The sequence below is a fragment of the Terrapene carolina genome, unplaced genomic scaffold, assembly GCF_002925995.2.
Source record: "Terrapene carolina triunguis isolate 2854851 unplaced genomic scaffold, T_m_triunguis-2.0 Scaffold97, whole genome shotgun sequence".
Taxonomy (NCBI): domain Eukaryota; kingdom Metazoa; phylum Chordata; order Testudines; family Emydidae; genus Terrapene; species Terrapene triunguis.
Genome location: NW_020664448.1, coordinates 1,019,450 through 1,043,052, shown reverse-complemented (window position 1 = coordinate 1,043,052; position 23,603 = coordinate 1,019,450). Strand labels below are relative to the sequence as shown.

At 50.5% G+C, this 23,603-nt stretch overlaps 1 protein-coding gene across 1 annotated transcript in view; it reads left to right on the top strand.

Annotated features, from left to right (window-relative positions):
• The window catches only part of ARHGEF17 (Rho guanine nucleotide exchange factor 17), a 241,481-nt gene that overhangs the window by 191,658 nt on the left and 26,220 nt on the right, over positions 1-23,603 (top strand). Inside the window, exons 4-7 of the mRNA XM_026651700.1 lie at positions 604-720; positions 1,872-1,964; positions 17,370-17,546; positions 18,445-18,495. Of these exons, the coding sequence (XP_026507485.1) occupies positions 604-720; positions 1,872-1,964; positions 17,370-17,546; positions 18,445-18,495 (438 nt within the window). The remainder of the gene's footprint in view (positions 1-603; positions 721-1,871; positions 1,965-17,369; positions 17,547-18,444; positions 18,496-23,603) is intronic.

Below are 23,603 nucleotides of genomic sequence, written 5' to 3'. Positions count from 1 at the left end.
AGAGCTGGCGTTAGGGGGTAGCTAGCAGGGCAGTTGCCTGGGGTCCCACGCCATAGGGGCCCCCGCAAAGCTAAGTTGCTTAGTCTTTGACTTCAGTCCCAGGTGAAATGGCTCAGGGCCCTGGGCTTCAGCCCCATGCAGTGCGACTTCGGCTTTCTACCCTGGGCCCCAGCGAGTCTAACGCTGGCCCTGCTTGGAGGACCCCCTGAAACCTGCTCGCGGCCCCCCTTGGGGCCCCAGATCCCTGGTTGAGAACCGCTGCTCTAGCTCAGCCCCGCAGAAACTCCCCCGGTTCACAGCTGCAGTGAATACTTGGCTTTACTGTTAAGCTTTACGTTCGTATTGTCTGTAGCACAAAAGCAAACTCTGATGACCAGGTCCCCAGATTAATGGGAAGCCTGGGTGAAGCAGGGCACAGACAGTCGGCCATGCCCAGAGTCAAAGGTGGGGACTCTGCTGCTTCTCCAGCCCTTTCCAGACCCCAGGGTTGCTCGTGTGGTTTTGTTCCCTGGTTTTCTCTGTATGACGTGCTCAGAGAAAGCCTCTCTCTCGTCCTGGAAGCCCCCCCCCCCCCTCATTGGTCTCTCTGTTTTGCTCCCCCAGTTTTCCAAGGACATCCTGGTGAGCATTTATTCCGCATACATCGATAACTTCCTCAACGCCAAGGATGCCGTGAGAGTAGCCAAGGAAGCCAGGCCGGCCTTTATGAAGTTTCTGGAGGTAGGTTGCTATCCCGGCAGGGGCAGATGAGCAGCTGATTTGGTTCTGCAGCTCAGTAGGTACAGTCTGCGCATGTCCAGAGATGAGCGGCCAGACTCGTCCCTCCATTGACCGGGGTTCAAGGGGCATCATGCTGGAGCGCTCTGGTAGGGGCGAGGGGAGTGGGAAAGAAAACGTTAGAGGGAACAAATTTGCATTTATCTGGCCAGGATTTTTCCATGTTCCTGATTCTTTTATTGCAGATATTTGGGCCAGCTCCTCAGCTGGTGTGAATCGGTGTCACTCCACATCGTCAGCTGGTGTGAATCGGTGTCACTCCAGATCCTCAGCTGATGTGAATCAGTATCACTCCATTGACTTTATTGGCGCTACACCCTTTTACACCAGCTGAGCGTCTTGCCTCTTGTGTCTGAATGAGAACTTTCTTCCTTCCTGTCCAGCTTCTCCTGCTCCAACGCCCCAGTCCTGTGCTGCTGGCACTAGCCTGACACCACAGGAGTGACCGGGCTCATTCAGCATTTGCACTGAGATCCCCGTATGAGCCAGATTATGCCCTGGCTGTTCTCTGCAGACAGGGCTCGTGGACATGTAGCAGATCAGCTCTGAGGCATCATGCCTCTGTGGGCCAGGCTCAGGCATGCTATCAGGCTCGGAGCGGGGGAGAGGGGCTGGCCACACCCCCAAGCCATTTAGCCACACCTCCTTGGTTCAGTCTTCAGTGGTGGAGATAAGCATGAGTTTCTAGCCTGGGAATTCCCAAGGTACTGGATCTTGATGCTGTCTTTGCAGTCTCCACCTAGCTGTGGTTTTGTGCATGGTCTGGGACTGATTGTAGCTCGTCCTGAGCCTCAGACCATAGGAACTGGATCAGATCTGAGGTCCATCCAGTCCAGTGACAATGGCCAGAACCAGATGCTCAGGGGAAAGCATAAGACCCCTGCAGTGGGGAGATGTGGGGCTGTTGCTGCTAGTGATGATCACCCTGGATGCTCTCGACGTCTGTGTGAATGCCTTACGGAATCTGGTTACGTTCTCAGCCATGACCCATGCGGTGTTCTGTCCCTGTGAGCCGTGGAATAAACCGCGCAGCCGCTTAGTCTCATTTCTGACGAGAACCCCCCCTCTCTCCTCCCTTCCCCGCTGTTCTGCAGCAAAGCATGCGGGAGAACAAAGAGAAGCAGGCGCTGTCGGACCTGATGATCAAGCCTGTGCAGAGGATCCCGCGCTACGAGCTGCTTGTCAAGGTGAGGCGGGGCGGGGCCAGCGCGCTACAAGGGCACGGCCGCATTTCCAGAGCGACACGGCAGCCCGCCAGTGCTGTCCGTGCGCTCACTGTCCCCACTGGCCTGTAGGCTCTGAGAGGAATGCCGTGAAGCTGTCTGTGGGGCCATGCAGATCGGCTGGGCAGTTGGGAAGAGGTGTAAGTTGGATGCAGTGAGGTCGGTCACCCCGTGAACTCCGGGGGAGCTGATGGAATTCCTGTTTGTAGAGTTGGTCACATTCGGCTTGGACAGAGCCCCCAGGGACACTTCGAAGGGAGCGATCCTGCATTAGTGGGGGACAGGCTGGGTGATCATAAGAACGGCCATACTGGGTCAGACCAAAGGCCCATCTTGCCCAGTATCCTGTTGTCCGACAGTGGCCAATGCCAGGTGCCCCAGAGGGAATGAACAGAACAGGTAATCATGAAGTGATCCATCCCCTGTCACCCATTCCTAGCTTCTGGCAAACAGGCTAGGGACACCATCCCTGCCCATCCTGGCTAATAGCCATTGATGGACCTATCCTCCATGAATTTATCTAGGCCTTTTCCCTCTCTGAAGACGGTACCTGAGTCGGCTTGGTGCGGGCTTGCTGAGGGAGGTGTGGTTCACTGGTGTGAAGTCAGGGAGCTGAGTTTGAGTCCCACTTTCATTGCTTTCGGGTCAGGCGTTTGCAAGGTTTGGAAGGATGTCGCGTCCTCGCTGGTCCATTGAGGTCAGTAGGACCCACAGGTGCTTCACCCAGCTGAGAACTGACCTTTGACCTCCCTGGCCTGTCTACACAGGCGAAAAGGTGCCTTTTCCAGTTGAGTCAGCTGAGCAGGGCTGAGCGGTCCCTTGGATGCCTGTGTAGATGCGGTTTAATGCCTTTCCAGTTGTACTAGCTGGGGTGGGAGCTTGGGCCACAGCCCAGCCAGCTGACCTGACTTGGAAGGTGTTGAACTGTGTCTACACAGCTGTTAAGGAGGGAGTCTGGTCCCGTTCGGCTGACTGGGCTCACCCCATTGAAGAAAGGTTCTTTCTCCCCATGTAGACAGACTGGGCCTCTTTTTCGCATGGTTTCTACTTGTGTTATGGGGCCGGATCACGAGAGCCTTCCCAGATCTCTACCCCATCTCCAAAGGGGAGTCTGCTTGAGTACAAACAAATAAACCCCGAACCAAGGGCGTCAGGATCTGGCCCGTTTCTCTCTGTAGGATGGCTCAGGGGTCCTGAGCTGGAAGGGTTTAGAGATGAGTTCACTGCACTCGTCCATAACAGGGCTCTTTGCTTTTCTGCGTGTCTCGAATTCCATGCAAGAGGAGACTCCCCGGAGCCTCTTGGGAATGCCGAGCGCCCTTGCCACGCTCCCTGTGCCTTGCTGGGTCACAGGCGTTCATCAGGGCTTCTGACAGTAGCAAGCACAGGGCTCCTGGCAGTGGGACGGGTACCTGGGTGGGCCAGCTCTGCCGAGGGGAACCAAACCAGGATGGCTCAGTAAATCTTTGCAGGGTAAAGGTCCCTTTGCAGAGGAAAGCTAAGGCATTGCAGCGAGCAACCGATCAGACGAGCCGGTCGCTGAGCTGGGGGGAAGCTGGGAAGAGCCTAAGGGTCTGGGAAAAGATTAGATCTATCTAGACCTTAGAGCGAGAGCTGTTTGTAAGGAGCACCTTCCAGTGACGATGGGAGGGGCTGGTCTATTTAAATCCCGAGGCGGGTGGGTAACAAAAGGCCCCACCCCCTCAGCGAAGGGAGGAACCAGAGCCCCAGAACTGAACAGAAGAGGGGTGCCGGACTGTCGGATCTGGAAGACGAAATTCCCAGCGGGATTTGCAGAACTGGTGCAGCACAGGCCAGAGCTCTGCAAGTGTCCCCTACAGCGCTCCACCAATGGGCCAGCTCCCCTGGCCCGGAAAGGCCACCTTGGGGCATGAAAGGGCAGGTCAGTCTACATGGCCCATCCAGTCCAGGGGCTCTCTTGAGACTTGCCCGTTAGCACTGACCGACTGTGTTTTTGGGCTGTGGACAGTTGTCGCCTGGGAACAGCGGGGAGACCCATCCAAATTCTCTCCCGTCGGCCTCCTTTAGCAGCCGCCAGATGGCCTAACCAAAAGAAGGCTGAGGGGAGATACGATTGCTCTCTCTAAATATATCAGAGGGATAAATACCAGGGAGGGAGTGGAATTATTTAAGCTCAGTACCAATGTGGACACAAGAACAAATGGATATAAACTGGCCATCAGGAAGTTTAGACTTGAAATTAGATGAAGGTTTCTAACCATCAGAGGAGTGAAGTTCTGGATCAGCCTTCCAAGGGGAGCAGTGGAGGCAAAAGACATATCTGGCTTCAAGACTAAGCTTGATAAGTTTATGGAGAGGATGGTATGATGGGATAGCCTAATTTTGGCAATTAATTGGTCTTTGACTATTAGCGGTAAATATGCCCGATGGCCTGTGATGGGACACTAGAGAGGGTGGGATCTGAGTTACTACAGAGAATTCTTTCCTGGGTGTCTGGCTGGTGAGTCTTGCCCACATGCTCAGGGTTTAACTGATCGCCATATTTGGGGCCGGGAAGGAATTTTCCTCCAGAGCAGATTGGCAGAGGCCCTGGGGAGTTTTCAACTTCCTCTGCAGCGTGGGGCACTGATCACTTGCTGGAGGATTCTCTGCACCTTGAGGTCTTTAAACCACGATTTGAGGACTTCTATAACTCAGACATAGGTTAGGGGTTTGTTACAGGAGTGGGTGGGTGAGATTCTGTGACCTGCATTGTGCAGGAGGCAGGGCCGGCTCCAGGGTTTTTGCCGCCCCAACCAGCGGGGGGGGAAAAAAAACCAGCCGCGATTGTGATCGGCGGCAGCTCCACCGCGCCGCTTTCTTCTTCGGCGGCAGGTCCTTCCCTCTGAGAGGGACCGAGGGACCCGCCGCCGAAGAGCCCGACGTGCCGCCCCTTCCCCTTGGCCGCCCCAAGCACCTGCTTGCTGGGCTGGTGCCTGGAGCCGGCCCTGGCAGGAGGTCAGACTAGAAAATCATAATGGTCCCTTCTGACCTTAAAATCTGTGAGTCTATGAGACAGCTGTCAGTAACCAGGATTTGAAGTCGTGACATCAGAACTCTCTGCTGTCCCACTGCTGGGCGGGCTCACGGGGATGGATTGCTGTGGTAACCGTGCTGCAGCCCTGCTTAGCCGGCTGGTGGCCGGCTCTTTGGTGCTGTAGAGCTAATGGCTGCTGGCACACAAAGCTGCATTTGCATTGCAGAAAGGTGGGAGGAAGTGGGTAGTGAGCCCCAGGTGGCTATAGCATTACAGCGCTACAATGGGAAGCAATATGTACCGAGAACAGGCTTTCCAAGGCTGCCAATTTCCCGTGGTGTTTAATAGAGCTTTGGTCTTAGTGCAGTAAATGGAGATTTGTAAAAGTGTTTCTCCTCATGGGGTTCGAGGGAGCTGGGATCCAAGTGGTATTTTGGCCCTGCAGCCTTGCTCCCGAGAGGTGTGTGCAGCGCGGTTAAAACCAGTCACACTCAGGGTAGTGTCAGCGCTGATCCAGAGACTATGAATTTGAATCTCGGCTCTTGTTGGCCGAGGGCTGGAGGAGAGAAAGCAGCTCTTAGAACTGCAGCTGCAGAACAGTTTGCCCCCAGGGCTTCATGTTGTAATGTACTGGCTAGTGTGTCTGTGTGACCACTGCCCTCTACTGGATGGAGTCAGGACGGCTGAACTGTATGTCAGAAGCCCCGTACTTCCAACAGCCAGTGGAGAGTCTTCTTATGTTAGGGGATTGTGCTTTTGGAGCTGGAGGATCTGAGTTCTCTCCTGACTGTCTTTGTGAACCTGTGATTGGTGCTGGCTGGGTGTGAAATTCGACGTGGCCACGAATTTGGTACCATAGACTGGTACAGAAGTATAAAGGGGTGAAACCAGGGAGTAAAGGTTAAAGGTAGGGTTAGGGTTAGGGTAAAGGTAGGTGCGTAGATTGTAAGCTCATAGGGCAGGGACCATCTCTTTGTTCTGTGATTGTACAGCATCAGCACCGAGCCCAGGGCTGTGTCCGTGGGTCCTAGACACTATGCTAATAATAAGACCAGCGCTCTGATAGAATTGCGATGAGCATCTTCCACAAGCCTAAATACATAGATGCCTAAATACAGAGATGGGGCCAGACCAAATCCCTGGATGTATGGAGATGTATAGAGATCCCTGCATCAAACACCCCCAGACTTTGCAATTAAAGGTATTTCCAGTGACTGTTATCCAAGCAGCCCCTTCTAGACAGAGCTGGGTAAAGTTCTGCCTGTCTAGGTCCGTATATCATGCTCACTACCCTAGCGGATGAACAGACTCGCAGCAGTTTCTTATTGCAGAGATCTTTACCACCAGTTGCTTCCGTTTTTATTTGCACAGGATCTATGTCTCCTGTGCTTGGCTCTGAGTTGCAGGTTCCAGTGACCCCAGATCTCAGTGTGAAACAGAGTCCAAACCAGGGGGGTTCACCTAGTTTCATTTTGAAACCATGCCGAGCTGCTAGCGTCACATGATTACGATGTAAAACTGTGGATCGTTTAATACAGGGCCTGGATTCACTACCAAGGAGCCTACCGCCTATCAGCAAGGTCCTCCTTGAGCTTCACCTTTGTAATGAAATCCAGACACTAGGCAAGTTTCAGAGGGGTTTGAGAGATTGACGTTCGCTGGCCTTGTGCAAGGGCTGCCTTCATGCCGCCACCGTGGATTCTCTGGCCTTTCCCAAGTGCTGTCGCCAGCCGTCGAGAAGAGCGCAGTACTCAGTGGTTTGAGCATTGGCCTGCTAAACCCAGGGTTGTGAGTTCAATCCTTGAGGGGGCCACTTAGGGATCTGGGGCAAAATCAGTACTTGGTCCTGCTAGTGAAGGCAGGGGGCTGGACTCGATGACCTTTCAAGGTCCCTTCCAGTTCTAGGAGATAGGATATCTCCATTAATTTATTTTTATTTATTTAATTTAAGCAGCCACAGGGGCAGCTAACGAGATCCCCGGGCAGGTAGGCAGCAGCGCTCCTTTCAGCTGCGTCCTCTAGCCTGACATCCTTTTCACAGCAGACCAGCCGTCCAGTTCAGTGACTGTTGGTTCAAAGCATTGCCAGCCCCACGTCTGTGTGTATCAGGGCTCTAGACGCCACGTTGAGCTGAAAGCCTTGTCCGTGACCAGGACTCCCTCCATCCTTCTTCCCCCTGATTTGTCCACTGGCCTTTCATTCCCCAGGGGCAATCATTTATTCCCTCACTAGCTGTGGAGGAGAGACTTCACATTGGCACTCAGAAAAGTGTATCCACCAGTAGCCACTCTCAGGGCTGGCTGTCAGGCCTGGTCTACCCTATCGCAGTAAATCGATCCAACTTACACAACTTCAGTTACGTGACTAACGTAACTGAAGTCGATGTAGTTAGATCCACTTAACGCAGTGGCTACACAGCGCTGTGCCGACGGGAGAGCATCTCCCATTGACTTCCCTTATGCTTCTCGGGGAGGTGGAGTACACAAATCGATGGGAGAGTGCTCTCCCATCGATTTAGCATGTCTTCACCAGACTCACTAAATTGATACTCGCTGCATCGATTGCAGCGGTGTCGATCTATCAGTAAGTGTAGACATGCCCTCAGTGTTCAAGTTTCTTCACACAGCCCTGCCATCACTCCTGATTCCATCCAGTCGTTCCTGATAACCCCATTGTCCATGGGCACCACACAGCAATATTGGTGTTGCCAGCACCTCTGCTATTCCAGTCACTCTCCCAGTGGTAGGAAACTTGCGTCATGTTTTGTCCAGCCTTCTCTAGAAAGCTCTGGATAAGGGGAGCAGCTGCAGGAGTCCAAGGTTCAGCTTCAGAAAGTTGAAGCTAACTTTTTTCTTTTTGCATTGCAGCCGGCTGGATGCCAACCCCACACACGCAGTATAGCTCCTCTCTAAACACACACGGCATGGGAATAGTCGCCGTTTGAGCTGGGATTTCTGGAACGGCACATAAAACAATCACACTGTATAAAAAGGATCCCAATATTACAGAGGTCACTTAAGCCCCAATTTGAAATGCTGCCACCTCTGGGGTAAAATATAGCAACAGTTTAGTACAGGAATTAGGGAGAAAACCGCTGTACCCAGCTAAAACTACAGAAGTTTTAAAGAAGAAAAACAAAGAATACTACGTGCAGATGCGGTCGCCCCATCTCAAAAAAGCTATATTGGAATTGGAAAAGGTTCAGAAAAGGGCAACAAAAATGATTAGGGGTATAGAATGGCTTCCGTATGAGGAGAGATTAATAAGACTGGGACTTTTCAGCTTGGAAAAGAGGCGACTAAGGGGGGATATGATAGAGGTCTATAAAATCATGAGTGGTGTGGAGAGAGTAAATAAGGAAGTGTTAGTTACTCCTTCTCATAATACAAGAACAAGGGGCCACCAAATGAAATTAATAGGTAGCAGGTTTAAAACAAACACAAGAAAGTATTTTTTTCATGCAACGCATTGTCAACCTCTGGAACTCCTTGCCAGAGGGTGTTGTGAAGGCCAAGACTATTACAGGGTTCAAAAGGGAGCTAGATAGATTCATAGAAGATAGGTCCATCAATGGCTATTAGCCAGGATGGGCAGGAATGGTGTCCCTAGCCTCTGTTTGCCAGAAGTTGGGATTGGGTGACAGGGCATGGATCACTTGATGATAACCTGTCTGTTCATTCCCTTTGGGGCACCTGCCATTGGCCACTGTCAGAGGACAGGATACTGGGCTTGATGGACCTTTGGTCTGACCCAGTGTGGCCGTTCTTATGTTCTTATGTAACTGGCAAAGCTTGAATTTGGCCAGGACATCTCCCTGGCTTGCGCAGTAACAATGCCACTTCCTACTGCAGCTGTGGTTTCCGTTGCTGGTCTCCTGTCCTGGGACTTGCGGTGAATCTGACCTTGCTGAGTCTGTAAGATTTTTAGACGAGATCACAGCTTCATTTTTGTTAACTTGCAACATGTAGGCCACTTGTTTTGACCCTTAGTAATTACCTGTTTCTGCTGCCGTCGGTTTGTCTGCCAGTGCTCTTCTTGATGATTTGCATACCCACAATGTATCATCCTCAAGCTTTCAATGCCAGTAGTTTAGCGGTCACCCTAACCTAATTATGGATGTGTTTTAACTGGCTGGCTGCTAATGAAAATAAGGGATCCAAGCCAGTCAGTTTCCCATGTCTTGTCTTTGTTTCAGTAATATTTGCAGGCAAATGGAATGATCTCACTGGTCCCTGAATAAGTAAATACTGCTTTTGTGCCGCATACAGACCCAGACATCTGAGGTTTCCACAGTGAATTAAGCCAAGGGGCATTGCCAAAGCTGTCAGTGCACAGACACTGTGCAGACTAGGGAAGAAGTGTAATTCACCCAGCAGGGGGCGGCGTTCTAGGCAAAATAGGAAGAATTTTTAACCAGTGCCTACAGGTGGTTAAACTGGTTGTCAGGTCAAGCACCAGGTAATCTTCTAGAGCATCCTTAAAGTTCTTAGAGGCCAGCTGTGAAATCTGATTTATCACTCGCCACCTGACCACGAAAGCTAAAGACCTCCCTCAATTTTTTTATCCTGAGCTCTGGATTAGTCCCTTTTGGGGTTTTAAAAATAACTCTGCTGAAAGGATCAAATGTTACCTATTAGGAAACAAGATTCTATTTACTTGAGCAAAACCATAAAGCAGTTGACAGGGCTTGCTACCACAAATGGCTTTTATTTCAGGATCTCTGAATTCTCAGTATTTCAGTTCTGTAAATAAAACAAGCTGTTGTTAGAGAGTAAAGCGATTGTTTGCAACGAGTTTAGATTGCTTGGTCTATTTAGCGTGGCAAAGCGAAGGTTATTTGGGGGGGGGTGGGAGGAGGTCTTGATCATGGTTTATAGCTTCCTACCTGGGGAGAAGATTTCAGATAGAAAAGGGCTTTTAAATCTAACAAGCAAAAGGCATAATAAGATCCAATGCTGGAAGCTGAAGCTAGATCATTTCAGACTAGAAATAAAGTGCCCCTTTTTAAAGTGAGGGTAATTAGCCATTGGAACAATTCACCTAGGGATGTGGTAGATTCTCCATCACCTGATATCTTAAAATCAGGATAGACTTTCTTAAAAATGCGCCCTAGTCCAACCACAGGAATTCTCTGGCCCTGGTGATGCAGGAGGTCAACCTAGATGATTGTGAGGAACTGAGATACTACAGTAAAGAAGGGGTGGCATATAAACACCCTGGATAGACAGATTACCATAATGGCCTGAAAGTCTATGAATTGGGGAAGTGTTTGCTGCTTTTGTTTTTCACGGGATTAATACTTGTAAACCACAAGTGTTACCATTTCCAGAGACTGTGCTCTCGGTCACTGCCGTTGATGGAACCATCTCAGACTATATCCAAAAAAAATCAGAGACTGCAGCTCTGAACATTAATAACTAGACCAAATGAATGTGCCTATGAAATCTTCCCCATTATCCCAAAACAGTCAAGCCCTCAGTCAGTGCCCTGCGAAAATAATGGGAATGGTGGCTTCTGGTAGTCTGAAACCTGAGTGGGAAACAGGATTCTTTTCCAGCCCTGCAACCAGTAGTTTTTTAACTCCCTTCTGCTGCTCTCTTTTGCAAAGGCTGGGGTTACACGTACTCTCCAAACACTCCAGGAATGTTGATTTAGGTGCACAGTCCCCTGATGGGACTGTTCAAAGGGCTGCTGCTGATTATTTGAGTGCCCAGAAATGCATAAGATGCCTCCACAAAACACATAAGACAGGACACAGTCCTTGCCCCGAGCACTGTACTAACTAATTCAGATTGTCACAACAAGTGAGGGGCATAGACAAGAGGGGGGCAGGAGGATAAAGGTCGCAATTGTCAAGTCGCTCAGTGACTCAGTGTAGCTGGAAACGTTCTTCATCAGACAGGGAATTATCAGCCACGCCCAAATCAGTCTTTAGCCCTTGGTTCTGGGCTCCATGTTGTGACCGTGGTTGCTGGAGGGGGCCACACTGAGAATGCTCAGTCAGGGCAAACTGTAAAGAATGGGGCAGATTACCCCCAAAACTGGTGGTTTATTCTAATAATTAGATTCACCAAGCCAGCAACAAAACAGCGTCTACAATACCTTACAAGTTACCCATAAGCCAAAAATACAGCTCCCCTAAAGCAATCCAGCCCTAGGCTCCCATCTAGACAGCCAAGTAAATCTGGTGAGGATTACTTAAAATCTTATTCACCATATATAAAGTTCTACCATTCCCAAGAAATCGGACACATACCCACCAGGTCAATGAATATTTAAGATCTCACCCAAATTCATGTTTGCAGCCAATTCTTATTTAATCTAAGATTTATTAAAAAGAAAAAGTTCTTGTGCCTAAAAGATCATTATACCTACAGATATGAATACAGTTCTTAGGTCAGTTTCATAGCAGAGATGGTGAGCTGCTGACTTGTAAAAGTTCTTCCAGAATTAATTTTGTAAGTTATCGTCCATGTATAGAGTTTATTCAAATTCTTGTTCAAGTGATGGATTCTTGTGATGGATCACTTGATGATGACCTGTTCTGTTCATTCCCTCTGGGGCACCTGGCATTGGCCAGTCGGAAGACAGGACACTGGGCTTGATGGACCTTTGGTCTGACCCAGTATGGCCATTCTTATATTCCATGAGAATTTTCAGGGTAACCCAGAAGACCTCAGTCATGTGACTTAAACTTCCCCTGATAAAGTTCAAGCAGATCTGAAATGACAGGATCAGGTCCTAGAGTTCTTTTATAGAACTCTGTGAGGCTACGATAGCCTCCTGACAGCCGATAACACAGCAGGCATTCCTTGGACAAAGAATAGGTAATATACATTGTTGCTTTGAAGTAAACATCCTATTTCCTATGTATACACAGGTAATTAATTGCATTGATTAGCATAAGGTAATTATCCTTTCATGCAGTTCATAGACAGTTTACTACAAACTTGAAAGAGAAATATAGACAATGATGTTATTAAATGTTAATATTCCTTTTTGATCTCTGAATCAATAGAATATAGTAACAGACAGCAACAGAAGTTTAGCATCTCCCAGCTGATTAGATCACATTGTTAACAGCTAACAAGGTATAGGCAATCACAGGCAAATACAATTAGTATTTACTTCTAATTCTCTATTACAGAACCCTTGTCCATTTAACACGGCTTTGAAAACCATCTACAAGAAATGACCCTGTTTATCACTTCAATACTTTTCTAATATGTCCTTTAAAGGTTGATTTTAGGACACAGCCTGCTGGTTGCTTAACACTAGCTGGCTCAGTGTCACACATGTATATTGTCCAAACAACCAACCAACTCACAAAACTTCCAGCTGGGGCTTTCTACCCCGTCACAACAACCACGGCTTCCCACCTGGCACCTCCCTTCAGGAGAGTCTCTTTTCCCGCAGCTCCTCTCTGCAGTCCCCCAGCCCCTTTATAGGGGGCATCTGTCCCCTTCACAGCTGCATCTATCCCTCTCGCAGGCCCGAGAGCCCAGCCCAGGGATTCGAAAGGAGGGGTTGGTCAGCTGGCAAGCCGAGTCGGAGCAGTGTGTGTTAGTTCAGAACACCAGCTCTGCTTGGTCACCTGGCCTCTCCATTTAAACCTGTCTCTGAGCACTCACTGGTGCCAGTCCTCACAGCCCCTCTCAAAGCGTGTCTGCAGGGGCGCCCACCGTTCCCCACTTTATTCCCCATCTCTTTTCTCATCCTCAGCCGTGGGGTCTCCTTCGTACCCCGGGTCAGCCACCCAAGGCTCCGCCTAGATCCCGCATTCCACTCCTCCAGCTCGCTCCTGGCTGAAGTGCTTGGTGGGTTGTTTGCCACGAGCTATTAAGAGAATAAGGGGACCATTCAGGGCACTTCTGTGGGAGGCCTGAATCAAAGTTTCCATCTGCTTTTCTCCCAGGAACTTCATCCAACTTTTCTTTTCTTCCCCTTCCTATGGAGTTGCCTGTTCTGGAGCCCAAATGCACTGTGAAGCTGCCTGCCTGCCTGCCTGCCGGCTTCTGCATCCGCTGTTCTCTCTCTCCAGCCACTTCCAAACCCCTCCTTAATTTTGTTTACATGCTGCAACTGTGCTTCCCAGCCAGCCAGTTTTCATTCACTTAGCGCCCTCCAGCGGGGTTTTGCCTCTGAATTTTAATTCACTCTGCCTTGGCCCCACCCCTCCTCTTAAAGGGGCATTGATAAAACTCGCCCTGTTCTCGCCTTCCATTGCACGAGGGAGCCCAGTAAAACAGCTAGCCTGAACGAGGCTTGTTTTAATATGTGCTCTGTTCATGGGCTCCATTGGAGGGCTTGATCTGCCCCTCCGTGGCACTCGAGTAGGCTAGGAATAGCTCCCCTGAAGTCACTGGAATGACCCGGGTGTAAAACTAAGCAAGTCAGAAGAGAGTCAGGCCTTGTAATCTCCCCTTCGTCCCATAGGGCCTGATCTTCCAGATTGCTGAGTACCCTCCACTCCCACCGACCTCAGAGTGGATCCACAGCATGCAGCCCCTCCCCAGGGGCGCTCAGCACCTGACAGGATCGGGCCCTACCTCCTCCACCAGCCACTCCCACTTTAAGGGGCCATGCAAAGTTGACTGTGTAAAAGATGCCTGGGGTCTTGCCACCAGCTGGGAGCGGATCCATACATCTGTACATTCTGCTTCGATGTGGTCAGGAGCCAGAGGAGAGCAGAGGCCTGAAGCCAGCTGGGCACGTCCCCCGGAGCAATTCCCCGTCGAGAGGGGTTCGCGCCTCGCTCTGAAAGCCCGGTGCTGGGCATTGCATTGGCCCAAGCCAGCCCTTACTGCTCTTTGCCAAGCGGCTGGCGGATCGGTTGATCGCTGGAGACCCCCCTGCTCCTTGGCAAACTGTTAGCGGGGGGAGACGGAAGCTAACGTAGGTAGAAGCAGCATCCAGTTGGATGGCTGGTTGGCGGGAAGAGCTGCCAGGAGGAAGCAGTACCAGCCGTTGATAAAAGGCAGAGCAGCTCCTGGCTGGGAGCCCGTTGCACAAGCAGGGATGTTAGGGGACCTGCTGAGATGCCGACGGAGCCGGGGGGGGAAGCAGAACGGCGACAGAAAACACACACACGCCGCAGCCAGATTGATCTCTGTCCAGACAGCCTCCCTCCAGCCTGGGGGAGCGTGCCTCCCGCCACTACAGATCGCACATCCCCAAGGAGTGGCCAGGCTCGCTGCCGTCCCCAGCACGGCCGTCTGCCCTGATGGATGCCCGTGGGCGGCACTAAATTAACTCCAAGTACTCATCTGCCCGAGCGTTTTCATTCACATCCGGCCAGTTAACCAGCGGGTTTTATTTGCTTTAAATGATTAATGTCCTGACAGCCGGCAGAGCAATGAAACCAGTTGCCCCTTCTGCTCAGCATCACACTTCTCCTCCACCCTGCGCTCAGCGAGCGCCTGGCTTTATTCTGCAGCAGCTTTCCCCAGGCAGTTCCTCAGGTGGCACAAATCAAGGTGGGGCTGCTCCACGGCAAATGTGTCAGAGCAGGTCTGGGCTGGCCTTGCTGGGCAAGGCACTGCCATGATCGCCCAGTTGGTCTTATCTCCTGTTTGGGTGAGAGCAGCCCCTGGGGGGGCTCAGCCTCCAGGAGGCTTCAATGAGACAGCTAAGGGGAGTATGATAGTGTATAAATCATGACTGGTGTGGAGAAAGTAAATAAGGACGTGTTATTTACTCCTCATAACACAAGAACTAGGGGGTCACCAAATGAAATTAATAGGCAGCAAGTTTAAAACAAACAAAAGGAAGTATTTTTTCACACAATGCACAGTCAACCTGTGGAACTCCTTGCCAGAGCATGTTGTGAATCATAGAATCATAGAATATCAGGGTTGGAAGGGACCTGAGAAGGTCATCTAGTCCAGCCCCCTGCTCAAAGCAAGACCAATCCCCAGACAGATTTTTACCCCAGTTCCCTAAATGGCCCCCTCAAGGATTGAACTCACAACCCTGGGTTTAGCAGGCCAATGCTCAAACCACCGTTTGCCCAATCCCTGTGCGACTAGCCTGTTACTTTGCAGCATGAGGCCTGTGTTACCACTGCCAGACTGCGCTGAGTTAGACAGGGCCAGAGTCCAAGACTATAACAGGGTTCAAAAAAGAACTAGATAAATTCATGGAGGATAGGTCCATCGATGGCTATTAGCCAGGATGGGCAGGGATGGTGTCCCTAGCCTCTGTTTGCCAGAAGTTGGGAATGGGCAACAGGGGATGGATCACTTGATGATTACCTGTTCCATACCCTGTAATTTAGTGGTTGATCATATTTTAGCTACTGTGTCCGCTGCTGGACATTTCACTTCAGTAATGAAGCAGATTGGTTAGTTACGTATGAAAGGAAACACCTGTCTCATGACTGGCTAGGAGTAGTCATGAAATAAGCCTGCAAGATGTCTATCTTCTCAGAAAATTGTCTAGAGCAGTGAATCTATTCTGATGGTATTTAACAGTACTTCATATGTTCAGCCATCAACTAATCCACGCAACACCCCAGGTGGCAAGCAAGTATCTGCAAATGAGTGTATTGTGATTGATTCCAGCTGAGAGCTGTGAAAATGTAATTGCCCTGTGATGATCCAATCATACAACATATGCAAATCTTTGCTTCCTGATTGGCTTATGAGATGTGTAATATAGGGGTTTTTTTTCCTGGAGCCTTCAGCTCCCCATTGGAACATCAGAAAGGGGAAGCTGGCACCTTTTTAAAAAGTGTGTAATCGTAATGGAGATATTTCTGTCTGCTTCTGATGAAGACATTCAGAAAGTAGGGAGCAGTGTGTGCAGCCTAATGGTGTCGTGTGAGCATCAAGAGGCTGGAGGGCTGGACTTTGAGGGAGAACAGACCTGTCCACAACAGTGCGAAGGGCTGAAGGAAATGACTGGCAAAACCCTCTCTGTAATCGTCCTTTGAATTTCTCTCACTGTGGGATGTCCCCTTTGGAAGGGCCTCCGCCCATGCTCCTCTGAGAGCTTGTTGCTTGGTTCCCATGCAGTGTAAAGCCAACAGTCTTTCACAAAGGCAGCTTGATCTCATTCCCTGTGATACCCTGCCAGCTGCAGCTGTGGGTTTGCTGACTCAAAGGCCCTCTCTGCTGTCCTGCCGCTGACCACTGCTGTCAGCTCAGGGTCCCCCTGGACTTGGTATTGGAATTGATTTGCCCACTCGTCCTGATGGCACAAAACTATCTTCAGTATCGTTACAGGAAGCATGACTGAGACTTGGTGCCACCATGTCGATAGTGGCACCAGACTATCTGCCTCAGCTACACTGGCAGATAAATCGTTGCCAGCATGGGTTCAGAAGGGCCCATCACAGCCAGCCAGGTTCATCAGTAGCCTCAAATCTCCTCGGGACATTCTGCAAAGCTTTCCCACCTTAGCGAACACTGGCTGAGCTGTTAGCGTCGTTGGGAGCGCTAGCCCAGAGGGGATCCCACTGCTAACACCAGAGGGATCCTACTCTGACTCCAGTGTTTTAAGTGTTATATCATCTAATCCTGCACAGAGCATATCTAATCAGTGTGGTGTTTAAAATGCAGGGTTAGCCATCAGTCCTTCTACACTGAGGTTTTGTCTCCACTGCTAAAAAAGTGGGGGTTAATTAACACACCATAGCTATCTCGCTGCAAAATCCTAGTAGAGACAAGCTCATTCTAGTTTTTGTAACTATGTAAGATCAACTCTATACCCCTGCCCTAATGACCTCCCCTAATTTACTGCCTGGTAAAACTACAGAGCCTTGTCTCCTTTTACAGTGGGATGGCTATAGAGCACTGAACTGGGCTTCAGGAGACCTGGGTTCTGTTGAAGTAGGCAAGTCACTTCACCACTCTGTGCCTCAGTTTCCCCATCTATTAAATGGAGGCAATGATCATCGAATTATAGGAGTGGACCTCAAGAGGTCTTCTAGTCCCGTCCCCTGCACTCAAGGCAGGACTGAGTATTATCTAGACCATGCCTGAGGTATTGGTCTAACCTGCTCTTAAAAATCTCCAATGATGGAGATTCCACAACTTCCTTAGGCAATTTATTCCAGTGCTTAACTACCCTGACAGGAAGTTTTTCCTCGTGTCTAACCTAAACCTCCCTTGCTGCAATTTAAGCCCATTGCTTCTTGCCCTATCCTCAGAGGTTATTGAGAACAATTTACCTCCCTCCTCCTTGTAACCACGTTTTATGTACTTGAAAACTGTGATCATGTCCTCTCTCAGTCTTCTCATCTGCAGACTAAACAAACCCCACGTTTCCAATCTTCCCTCCTAGCTCATGTTTTCTGGACCTTTAATCATTTTTGTTGCTCAGTGCACTGTTTTGGGTACCTTAACTTTTTTCGATATTTCTTCCCCTAGGACCTTCTGAAGCACACGCCCTTGGACCACCCCGACCACCCCTTCCTATTAGACGCCCAGAGGAACATCAAGCAAGTGGCCGAGAAGATAAACAAAGGGATGAAGAGCGCCGAGGAGGTGGAGAGGAACGCCAGGATAGTGCAGGAGATCGAGTCCCACATCGAAGGGATGGAGGATGTACGTATGCAATGCTCCATGCAAACCACTGGCTACCCGCATCCTTTGTATAGAGAGGGTAGTGGCCCTGGGTAGCATTCTCGGGGGCGTGAGCTAGAGGCTGGTTAAAGATGTGGCCCGGTTCAGAGTCCTAGGCGTTGGTAGGCGAGTGGCTGAGCTGTGGTAGCTGAGAGTTCAGGCCAAGCGCTGCTTCAGGGGACACAAGCACCTTCAAACCTAGTTTCTCTCTCTCAATCCTGCACTGATCGTTTTAGCCCCTAATTCGCCCTGCCGTGAGATGGGGCCCAGACCGCACCCCAGTCCGAACACAACCAGGCTTTGGGATGTTGTGGATCTGGACTACAGCTCAGAGGCCATTCCCTAACTCTGCAATGGGCTGAAATGAAACCACAGATCTGAACTTTTTTGAACCCTGCTAGAGTTTGATTCTGAGTCTGAATTTCACAACTAACCACTAGCTCTGGGGAAGGGGTAATTTGACACCAGTGGTTTTACCCAGAGGTATCCGGCCAAGCTGGCCCCTCTCGGTTTCTCCAGTCTGGTTTCTTCTAGGACAGCTCCTGTCTGTTCATCTCTGGGCCACCCCAGTCCAACCCTGCTTCTCTCAATCTAGCCTGGTTTCTCCTCTCTGTGGCTAGGCCTTCATGCACCTATCCTAAAGGGAGGCTTTGAGGAGCAATTCACTAATGTTCATAAAGGTGAGCCCCTCTGTTTGAAGATGGTCCAGGAGCACAGGGGAGTACTTAAAACCCTGCTGCTGCGGTGCCATCCTGAATGAATGCCTAGCATGTTAACAGCAAGGGCCTTGTCCGCATTATCATGCCCGCGCCGATGTTAGCACTGAGACCGACAGAACACGTGGCGTCTCCGACAACTTTTGTTGTTTCCGTCCTTGCAGCTCCAAGCCCCGCTCCGGAGGTTCCTGCGCCAGGAGATGGTGGTGGAAGTGGTAAGAGCCGCCCTCTCTTTCTAGCTCACTTGCCCTCCCTGTCTACCATCACTGCCCCTCGTCCCTGCCTGCCCCTTCCGTGCGCGCGTGGCCTCGTGACTCAGAGACGTGACTTCTCTCAGAGGCGATGGGGTCACCTTCCAGGCCTGCTGAGCGCTTGCAGCGACGTGTGCAGGGTGGAGAGCCAAGTGCAGTACCAGGGCCGTCCCCAGGGTGTTTGCCGCCCCAAGCAACGCAAAAAAAAAAAAGCCGCGATTGCGACCTGTGGCAGCTCTACCGCCGCCGCTTCAGTCTTCGGCGGCAATTCAGCGGCTGGTCCTTTGCTCCGAGAGGGAGTGAGGGACCCACCACTGAATTGCCGCTGAAGAGCCGGACGTGCCGCCCCTCTCCGTTGGCCGCCCCAAGCACCTGCTTGCTGAGCTGGTGCCTGGAGCCGGCCCTGTGCAGTACACAAGTCTCCCAGAGGATAGATCTCCCCTGAATCACCAGGCCCTGGAGTCACGCGCATCTTGGCACTTTATACAGACGGTGAATAATAATTGCAAGGCCTGGAGTTTGGGGAGGGAGCTCTACCGCCGTTGCTGAGCTTGTTTCTGCCACGTAGGGTTTTCCCTTCAGCAATTTAGTTGGGGATGGGTCCTGCTTTGAGCAGGGGGTTGGACTAGATGACCTGCTGAGGTCCCTTCCAACCCTGATAGTCTATGATTCTATGAATGTAGTGACAGTCTCCACGAGAGCAGAGACCCTGTTTAGCTGCAGGACAGGTACAGCAAAGGCAAAAGCAGTGCAGCGCCCCGGGGCTGCTTTTCCTGTGACTTTCTGTGAGGGGAAATCTGCTTTGGTCAGAGGAGAGGACTGAATCTATCAAAGGTACAGCTATGGTCCCCATCACCACAGTAGCTAAGCACCTCACAATCTATTTCGCATCAGGAGACCCCTGTGAGGTAGGGCAGTGCAATTGGCCCCATTTTACAGATAGCCACCTGTGGCAGAGCAGGGAATTGGACCCAGGTCTTTCTCAAGGCCTAGGTGAATGCCCTAACGCCTGCACCATCCTGCCTCTCCGCTGCCAAGTGATGCTGGCAGCACTGTTTACAGGTGCCAGTTTATTGTGCGATGGGTGGCGTTCAGGTAGGTAGGTGCCGGGGCCCAGCGTGAGAACTGGGACGGGCAGGTAGAATGGAATATGGAAAGAAGCTTCAAGCATTCTAAGCTTCTAGAAGGCAGAACACTGGGGGCCTGGGCCAAATTCCATGTAAGTCAGAGAAGAGATTCCCATTGATTTTAACGGGGGTTCGATTGTGCACTGATTTTTCTAACAGCGTCCTTCTCAGCAAGTAAAACCACATCATCCATGCGAAAAAAATCATACTTTATATGGGGGTTCTGTTTATAGAGAGTTAATAGACATGTTAATAAACGGTTCATCAGTTGTTTTAGATTGTTATTGGGTCCACCCTGGTGCAGATTTTTAGCAGTGTGGATGATTAACCATTGGAAGGGCGGAAAGTCTTTAAATCCAGACTGGCTATCTTTTTTAAAGAGGTACCGTAGCTTAAACAGAAGTTGTGGGCATGATGTAGAAATTACTGTGTGACTTTCTCTGGCCGGCGTTATGTCAGACTAGATCAGGGGTAGGCAACCTATGGCACGCGTGCCGAAGGCGGCACGTGAGCTGATATTCAGTGGCACTCACACTGCCCGGGTCCTGGCCACTGGTCCGGGGGGCTCTGCATTTTAATTTAATTTTAAATGAAGCTTCTTAAACATTTTAAAAACCTTATTTACTTTACATACAACAATAGTTTAGTTATATATTAAAGACTTATAGAAAGAGACCTCGTAAAAAGGTTAAAATGTATTACTGGCACGCGAAACCTTAAATTAGAGTGAATAAATGAAGACTCGACACACCACTTCTGAAAGGTTGCCGACCCCTGGACTAGATAATCCCTTCTGACTTTCAAATCCATGAATCAATAGGTCATTTGGTTCTTGTAACCGTGGCTTATGGCCATCTATAGCCCCTTCTAGCCATTCATAGCGCATACCTCTCGTGTCTGTCACAGGCTTAGAACACTGATTGTTAAGGGATTTTTTGTGGATTAGTTCCCCATGGTGCACTCTGTCTTAATTTAACCCCCTCCAAGATAATCCAGGACACTATGACTGTGGACTGGTGTCCCAAGGAAAATGGTTAAAGTTGCACCACTTGGGATACTTGGGGTTCAATCGGACAAGGCACTTGAAGGAATGGCTACCATTCTGGAAGAGATGCGTCAGCCAAACACAAATCATTGGACTCAGTATAGGAGAACATGTAACGGCCTGTGATATACAGGAGGTCGGACGTAGATGATCTGACGATCCCTTCTGGCGTTACACCCTTTGAATCTATAAATTATACCATAAAGACCTGAGCAGGCGGGGATGGGCTCATAGGCGCCAACTTTCCCCGGCGCTGGTGGGTGCTCGCGCACCCCCGCCCCGACTCCACCCTTTCCCTGCCCAGCTCCAATTCCAACCCCTTCCCCAAATCCCCGCCCCAGCCCTACCTCTTCCCCAAGCGCGCCACGTTCCCCCTCTTCCCCCTTCCCTCCCAGCCGTGCGAAACAGCTGTTTCGCGGCGCAAGCGCCGGGAGCTAAGGGGAAAAAGTGGGCACGTGGCGCACTCAGGGGAGGAGGCGGAGGTGAGCTGGGCGGGGGGGCAGGGAGCTGCCGGTGGGTGTAGAGCACCCACCTATTTTTCCCTGTGGGTGCTCCAGCCCCAGAGCACCCACGGAGTCGGCGCCTAGGGATGGGATGGGTGAGCTAGAGAGAAGTTTTGTCCCCCTGATTCCTGTCATTCTCTGACTCCAGTTGTGGTGGAGGAGTGTGGTCTATTTAAAGTGCTACAAAACCACAGAGAGAAACCTTCATTCATCTAGCGCACGCGGCCGCTTTCAAAACAGGCCTGTTCGCTGCCTCCTTCTCGCCCTTATGCAATGAAACACAGGGCTTTTCAAACAAGAGAAAGGAAAGCTTGCTTCTGCATTTCCCAGTCAAGTATTCCGTGGGCTGTTTCCATGGCAACACAGCCCCAGCCTGCCAGTGCTGAGCAAAATACATAGGCCCATTTTCACCAGACGTGCTAGCCCTGCTCCCCCAGCTCGGACCAAAGGTCACTTGGATTTGCTGAGGAGAGAGAGCATGGGGGTTTGTACCGACACGGTTCTCAGGCCACAGCCTGGGAGCTCAGCCCCAGAAATCTGGGAGTAACCACAGGCGGGGCAAGCAGGAATGACACAGGTTATTCAAAATAATGAAAAAGGTTTATTGCCATGGGTAAGTGGGATAAGAAACTAGTCAAAAGCAGAGAGAGAATGGTCAAGAGGAGAGTTCAAAAAACTCAGTGCAAACAATATTAGCCGTCGAGTCAGCCCCGTTTTACCCTTCCCGAGTTGCTCCCAGATTAATTCCACTTCTTGTTAGTCACAGATGCCAAATAGATTTTGCAAACCAATTTTGGCCATTAAGTTGTTCACGAACCGTTAATTTCATACGTTGCTGCCATTGGTAGAGTCTTATTAGTTGCTTAAGTCACATGATATTATTTCTGCATTGCCCCCAACAGAACAACTGGCATTTTTAAAGCAGTAGAACAAGTCACAAATCTCAGTGAAATCTTCCAATAATACTAATTTGTGCTGCGATCAGAGGAACTGTCAGGATTTGCCAACGTTTTCGGCAATGCCTGGCGACCATCCAAAGACTCACGATGACCCCACAGATGCCAGCAAACTGAATGCAATTTGCAGTGGTGTCTGTGGTCACTTGACTAGCTCTGAACAAGAGGCCTTAGGACGAACATGCATTGGAGGTGGGATGGGCTAGGTGACTTACAGTAATTGGTCCTTCCCATCATCGATCTCTAGGATGACTCTGTGGTCCTACTGTGGTTATTTCTTGGTGTTACTCCGTATCACTCAGAGCCCCTATCCGGATCGGAGCCCTGTTGTGCTAGGTGCTGTACAAACACAGGGAAGACACGGCCTCTGCCCAAGAGCTTGCAAATGGGAGTAATGGCCTCAGACATTAGATGCATCTTACAGTAGGTTATTGCAGTGGTTAGGGCGCTTGGTGTAGAAGACTGTTCTTCTCCATAGCTCAGCAGCACCTGCCCTGTGCAGCCTAAGCCATACGCTTACTCAGTAACACAGCGTGTGCTGCCCTGTGGATCTCATTTGTCATGGGCCTGCAGTGATGTCCTGTCACCCAGCTCGGCTCCAAGGCACCACGAACGTGCTTCAGGCCATGACGAGCAAGGCTGCTCATTCAGACAGGGTCTGCCCATCTTCCGACCGGTGGTCCTTGCTTCCACCTGCCCTTCGTGCTAGATTAGGCCGCTCCTCTCCACTCTCCTCCGCTCTGTGAGGCTGCACTTGGCAAACCCTGCAGACCGTGCTGTGCGGCCCTGCTGATGTGCTGATCACACGCTACTGTATTGTGATGGCGTCTTTCCAGCCTTGATTCAATTCTCTGAGCCTGTATTGCCGGCTTCCACGCCAGGCTAGTAAGGCACCGAGGTGCAGCGGCTATTGCTGAGAGTCAGGACTTCTGGATTAACGGAGCAGCATGTCTGACCTGAAGTGCATATGAAAGTTGGCCTCTTCCAGCCTCAGTTCCTTTACAAATGGACAGTTTGCCAGCCTAGCCAGGTACTCTGCTGCAGTCAGACTGAGGCTGACTATTTGGCCCCTGTCCTGGCTAATTCTGAATGTGGCAGGTGGGTTGCAGCTGCTAGAGAGCAGCAGGTGTGAGGAAACTGAGGCAGGCGGCTCATTCAGTTTTAGCTTCAGGCAGGATGTGCTGAACAGTCAGCGCACCTGGGACGTTTATACTCAGATCAGCCCAGCAGCTTATCCTGACCCTCAGGAAATATAATATACACACGACACAAGCCTGGCAGTGTCAATCCGGTGCCTACAAAAGGTGGCTCTTTATTAATAAGGGCTCACCAGATCCAGAGGGTCTTACTCCAGCTAACCTCCCGCCGCCGTCACTGGGGGCTGAGCCTGAAATAGGGCTGAGCAGAAAGTGAGCTCAAGATTCGTCCCATAGTAAATGAA